Genomic DNA, 6,919 nt, shown 5'->3' on the forward strand with positions numbered 1-6,919 from the left:
TTCTGTTTAAGAAGTAGGGTTGTGACGGTGAGGAAATTTTCCCACCGGTTAATCGACGTGTGACAACACCAGTAATACCGGTATCACCGTTGGGGTGGGGGGGTGTTAGTTCATTTGAGTTTCCCTCTTTTCTTCGCTTTCAAATGGCTTGTAAAAGTGCGGTGCGCATTCTACTTTCACTTTCAAATAGCGGCAATTCGGAGTAAATCAATTGCTCGTTTTTAGTTTGTTTGAATTTTCCCTCTTTTCCTCGCGTTCCTTTGCTTTTAAATAGCTTAAAAGCGCTGTGCGCATTTTACTTTCACTTCGAATTAGCGGCAGTTCGGCGTCAATTGCTTGAATGCAACAACAAAATACAATGTCAAACTCATGCACTTTAGCCTATATATAAAACATAGAACTTTTATTAACAAAACAAATAAAAATACACCATGCTATAGGGCAGGCTGTGCCTAATATAAAATAACAAATAACTTGCATAAAGTTTAATAGGTATACAAAACTAGCTTCGCGGTCTCTCTCTCTCTCTCATTTGGATGCACATCTTGCTGCATTGTTGCTCTCTTATAACCTCATTATTTCTTACTAATAACCTAACTGAAGTAGCACATGCCCTTGATACGAATTCTAAAAGTGACGTATGTTTAACTGTCAACTTGAGCTTTGAATCCGTGGCGGAAGGAAGTAGTTCCGCACAAAAGAGGGTTTTATTAGGCACTCCGTAGGCACTCCGTTGTTTCTTGTTTAATTACACACATGTTCCGTCGAGCTGTTGTATAAACGCAATATCACTCTTGTACTCGAGCGATACCGGCTCTATATCAGCGGCTGTGATTGCCTCCTGCCTCGTGCCTCTGGCCTAATCACAGCCATGCTGATATAGAGCCGGTATCGCTCTCGTACTCCAGTGATATTGCTCATATATCATTTCATATAGTTAATCAATATCACACGAAGAGTGCCGTTAAAAAAAAAAAATCTGCATGGTTACAAATGTGATATTGATTTTATACAACAGTTCAATAAACAATAAGTTAATATTAAGAGACTTATGTTTTATATTCCATGCCTGCTTTTGCTCTATTTCTACTAATTCCAAACACAGCCACAGCACTGTTTCACGTCTCTGAGCAACTTGATGGTGTTTCGTTCCTGAATGAATCAACCGTTTAAATGAGTCGGTTCAATCGCAATGACTCAGTTATTAACAGCGACTTGCTGCCACCTACTGGCCGTTTTAATTGTTTTAATTTTACATTTAATGTATCTTTTCATTTTTAAAATAATTTCAAATATCAGTATTCATTTCATGTTTAAAATATTAAAACATTATTTATGCATTTGTAACTGCAGGTTAAAGCATTCCATGTAAAAATTAAAAAATGCACATAAAAGGTAAAAATCTATTTAAACTTATTGGAAAAGATTCATTTCTTTCACTGCTGTGAACTGACCACACAGAATAAGAAATATATCAAAAACTTTAGGAGTCATCTGTCCACGGTAGTCCTTAAGATATCAGCACAATAACACACTCAGCAAAATATGGTCTAATTATCTTTATCGATAAAATTCTAGAAAATATTGAGATTATTTTTTGTCAGTATCGCACACCCCTAGTTCTGATACAAAATGATTTGCAACGGTTGCTTTGTCACGTTCAGTGTAGACCGCCTCAAGCTGTTGGTTTATTTTTTTTTGTTTTTTTTTTATTTTGGCTAGTAGACATTATGAATGGCCGGTAACTTAAAAATTTAGTAGCCAAATTGGCTGGTGCGTGAAAACGTTAATTTCAATCCCTGAATGTCACACATCGGTTGCACTATTTTACAGTACGTGTACTTACATGTACTTACATGTACTTACAGTGTACTTGCAGTAAACCTACCTAAGAAAGTTCTGGTAATATAAGGTAACTACATGGGCTAGGGTTAGGTTTAGGGGTAGGTTCAGGTTTAGTACCTAGTTATTACCTAGTTATTGTAATTATTATAATAATTACATAGTATGTAAATGCGTTTAATCGTGATTAATCGTTTGACAGCACTATTTTATTTTTTTTAATAAGAGATAATACATAGACTTGCATTTTATTTTGGTTCATCTTTGAGAATTGTTCCTGGGTGTATTTAAGGGCATTATTTCATGCATTATTTTTCTCTCTTTAGAAATGCTGATCTTCAGCACCTGTCTGTTTTGGAGCTGTCCGACTCCTCAACTCCTACATCCAGTAGATCAGGTAAGATGAATTAAATGCCTCAGTACAGACAGTCTGTGCCTGCTGATGAGAATGCTGACTGTACCTCGCCATGTTGTTTCTCTCTTGTTTTTAGTGTTGAATCCTCCAACTGTGGTGGAGTTGTTCTACCAGAATGTGGCCCGTAAAGCCATCATGTCTCAGATGCTCTCCCAGCAGGATGTGGAGGGCAGTCAGGCCATGTTGCACTGGCCACAAATGATCTCCAGTGTCCTGACACTACTCTGCCAGTTTCTGTATCCTCTTGATGTGCAGTATGCTGGACACCAGTGTTGGCATGATACCAAAAGTACCAGTAGTCGGTACCAATATAAATGAAATTTAACACAAAGTTCGATACCAAAACTGTTTTTGTATTTTGAATATTTCATTTATACTTAAATTTATAATTGAATTTTAAGTAAATTAAAAAAAATATATATATATATATATATATACACACACACACAGTGGTGTGTGAAAAAGTTTTTTTCCCCCTTCCTGTTTTGTTTTTTTTTGTCTCACGCATATTTGTCACACTAAAAAGATTCAGATCATCAAACAAATTTTAATATTACACAAAGATATTGCAAGTGAATAAAAAATGCAGTTTTGAAATAATTATTTCATGTATTAAGGAAAAAAGCTGTCCAAACCTGCCTGGCACTATGTGGAAAAGTAAATGCAAAAAAAAGAAAAAAAAAACTTTTCATATATATATTAGGGGTGGAACGGTTTGCGTTTAAAAAATCGAACCGTACGTTACGTAACGCGTAAAACAAACAGGGTTCGGCTAATATATGTTTCTGTTGATGGATGCGCATTCTGGCTTCCCAATACATTACAACAACAACGATGAAAAAAAAAAACGTGGACAAACCATTCACTCTTGTTCAATGCGACTGCCGTATGCTGGAATATGACCCGGTGATGCTGATAGCACGCGCGCACAGGTGAGACCTGAACAGCACACGTTGATATCTGTGTTTAAGCTAAACTCGTTTAAGCTTTGCCAGTTTAAACATTTAAGAGCCAGAGGACGCGAGCTCGCGCGCACAGTGAGAAGATTTGTGCATGCGTTCATCCGAAGCGCGCAAACACGTGCCTCAGAACGCGCGCAAATATTAAGCTTTCTCTGAAGTATTGTTTAAATGGACAAATTCACACAAAAATTGTCAAAATGCCCATCTTGATGAGTATCCTAGCAGTCATAGTCGGCTGAACGTACAGTATCAGTGCACTGGATCAAGTGACAGCACTTTCTTAATATTAATCAAACGGCAAAGAAATCACTCACTGCTCTTGATTGAATAGCTTTTGTAGCTTTAATAAAGATTCATCTTTAATTTATACAGTCAAATATGCAATGCTGTTACATTTCATTACTTTATTCAATTTCTGTACCTGAAAACTAATGTTAGACCTACCTAAAAAAAACTGAAAATCACTGTTTATTTTGTTTGTATCTTTACCCTATTGTATTTATTTGTGCGGTTGCTTGTAGTTAGATTATTATTATTTTCTTTATTTTTATTTGACAGTATAGTTTTTTCCTCAAACATAGTACATACTGAACCATACCGATACCGTGACCCCTAAACCGTGATACAAACCGAACCGTGAGTAAGTTGAACCGTTCCACCCCTAATATATATATACATATATATAGCCCCAGAATATTTCAAGAAAAAAAAATAGTAATACAGAAAAGCAAAGAAACACCGTGTTTATAGTCCCTTTAGACATAACTGTGTGTACATAATTTTTGTGTCATACAAGCATTTTGCATTATACAAGCAGAGACTTCCACAGCCGCATGTCCCGGGTGCCTGTTACTTACATCTGCACATGAGCATTATAAAGCGGTCGCCCGTCAGTCAGCTCATTGCATGTATTCAATATCGGTTCTCAATTTAGTATCGACCTGGTTCTTTTGAGGTCACTACTAGACACTTGATATTTTCAGCCAATTCTTGATGGTAAAGCATCTGGGTGAGGTGTAATTCATGTGTTCAGTATTTCCCTTACATCATTCACTAGCTGGCCCAGCAATCCCAGTTTCCTCTTTCCTGAATGCCTGATGGTAAACTGCCAGTATGCACAGCTGCAGGTGAGACACCACTTATCACTTTGCTGGATTGTATATGGTCCTGATAAAAATAAAGGAACTATGCTAATGAAGTATAAATGTAATATAATTGCTGTCTTCAGATGAGTGAATTTGTGTTCTTCGTACCTGCTAATATTTAGTCTGTGCTTATATCATGTTTTTTAATTTAGTGATTTCAGTGATTTAGTGATTTTAACTTCTGTTTTAAGATAGTAATCAGTCAGTAGTTATTTTGGTTTAGAATGTAATGTTTTTTTAACCCTTTGTTTGCAGATTGTATAGCCTACGTATATACATGTACCTTGTTTTCATAACCTCATATTGCACATTGTTTGGAGGTGAACATCAGATGAAGAATTTTTTTTTCAATGATGGATTAAAAGTAATTTTTTTTTATTGAAATGAAAAAATTTTTGCTTTGAAAAATAAAAGCGGTTGTGACATTGTGGCAGCGAGTGCAGAAAATGTTACTCTTTTAAATAGTTATTACTGTTCTTCTGAGTCAGAACTCTTTCTAGAACATTTTAAGCTACTTAACGTCAAGCTAAACACAGACAACTTTTTCTGAAATGATTACACTGTTCATTGATCACTCACTCTGCCAGTTTTTTAATGAGCTTGTTTGACTGGTAAATTAAAAACTTTGTTTTACGTTTACAGTACCTAAGTTTGAATATTTCTACTGCTGTCCAACTTCATTTTTTGCTCAGTTCCTGTCAGTATTGGACTTCCAGTGTCAAGGGTGCATTAAATATGATACTGCATGCACATACAGTACACAGCTGATTCAGTGTAGTTTTTATAGTGGACCACTGAATGTGACTGGACAGATGGGGTCAATATGAAGTTAAGAGTTTAGTCTTTATTACTTATTCAAATCAAGCTGAGAACTTTGTTCATCTATTTATTATTATATGTAGTTTGCAGTTACTCTACACAAAATAACAATTTAAATAATATACTTCTAGTTAATGCCTAAAATGACTTTTTAACCTTTTTGTCACTGTGTCTTGCCTCTCTACAGGAATATGTTTGGTTAGTTGGGCCCTGGTGCCAGGTGAATGTGGGATCCTATCGTTTTGTTTTGGGTCATTGCTATCTGGCCAGCGGTGAGGGCCAGAAGGTAAGAACAAAAATAAACGTGAATGAACCTCAGAAGGTATGTTGAAAGATACAGTACAATTTAACAAAGTGCATTATGTCTCATAATCAATCGGTATGTGTTTGAACCTCAGAAAGAGATCAATAAAACAGCTTGTCACAATGTTACATTTATCTTAGAAAAGCTGTTCAATGAGCATAGCTCGATAGTTAAGCTAGAAAAACATTAACTTGAGGAGAATTTTGCTAAATATATGTACTATATCAATATATATTATTTATATATTTGCTTATGCTGTTTTCTATATTAAATGTTTGCTTGAATAAATCCATCATGAAAAGCCACTGTTTAAATGTTTATATTTCAGAAAAACAAGTAGAAACAATTATATCATTCAATTGTTCTTATGAAAAAAACTGCCTTATGAGCAGTTTAATTTTTTATACAAATCAGTTAATTGTAACCTTTAATTTATATTATAAGTACCATTATAAGTCCATTATGTTTGAATTTCCTTGTTAAATTTGCTATATTTTCACATTTATAACCATGATTTGGTATTCCTCTTGTACCATCGTCCTCTTTTGTGCAAAGAAATGTCTCCTGACAGTTCTCTCCCAAGTGGTTCAGTTGTTGTCGGCATTAAGTCTGATTCAGTGGGCTGTTACACTTTTAACTGTCAAGAAATTACTTCTCTTTAAATGTATTGATTCAATATATTCACCTGTAGATCAAAAATTGCCTTTAACTTACACCAAAACATTTTTATTTTTATTATTATTATTTCTTTTTTTTTAAATCTGTTTATTGAACTTTTACAATAACAACAGGATACAGATACAGGAGAATCATGAAAAAATATTTCAAAACCTTACAGCTTTAAAGTATATACATATACTTACGTAAGTATCTACACATATAATCACAGACTCCTAACCAGATTCAGGCCACAGTCATATTAACATCTTAATGCTTTGGTTGACACACTCTAAGAAGTAGTACTGACATATTCAGAAAAAAAAATAATGAAGGGATCCCAGATCTCAGAAAATATACCAGTGTTGCCCTTTAACGTATACCTAATTTTTTCCAAATGAATGAAGCTCATGACATCTCTCATCCAGTCACTGAAAGATAGAGGGAATTTTTGTTTCCACAGCAGGAGAATGCACCGTCTAGCTAATAATGTTAACCTTTTAGGCGCCAGGGATTTTTAGAAAAATGCTGGATTTTGACATCAAGATTTCAAAAGCTTGTGGCTTGAAAGGGCTTAAAGATCGAGATCTACTGTAAATTAGAAAAATGTTGGGCATGACCGAAAGTTTATGTGGGGTGTAAATATACTTGTTTAATTTGCATATTATGACGTCATTAGGGGGCGGCCATCTTGAATTTCATAATATTCAGGAAATAATAGATATTGAATTGATGTTTGAACTTATTTGCATGGTTTTTTTTGTCTTTTTATCCT

The 6,919-nt window shown here is 34.8% G+C and overlaps 1 protein-coding gene across 1 annotated transcript in view; it reads left to right on the plus strand.

Moving 5' to 3' along the window:
• The window catches only part of LOC107703859 (nuclear pore complex protein Nup160-like), a 68,421-nt gene that overhangs the window by 51,434 nt on the left and 10,068 nt on the right, over positions 1-6,919 (plus strand). The window contains exons 18-21 of the mRNA XM_016506650.1: positions 2,169-2,239; positions 2,334-2,493; positions 4,277-4,346; positions 5,371-5,469. Coding sequence (XP_016362136.1) covers positions 2,169-2,239; positions 2,334-2,493; positions 4,277-4,346; positions 5,371-5,469 — 400 coding nt within the window. The remainder of the gene's footprint in view (positions 1-2,168; positions 2,240-2,333; positions 2,494-4,276; positions 4,347-5,370; positions 5,470-6,919) is intronic.

This window comes from Sinocyclocheilus anshuiensis, unplaced genomic scaffold, assembly GCF_001515605.1.
Source record: "Sinocyclocheilus anshuiensis isolate Anshui unplaced genomic scaffold, SAMN03320099.WGS_v1.1 scaffold2327, whole genome shotgun sequence".
NCBI lineage: Eukaryota > Metazoa > Chordata > Actinopteri > Cypriniformes > Cyprinidae > Sinocyclocheilus > Sinocyclocheilus anshuiensis.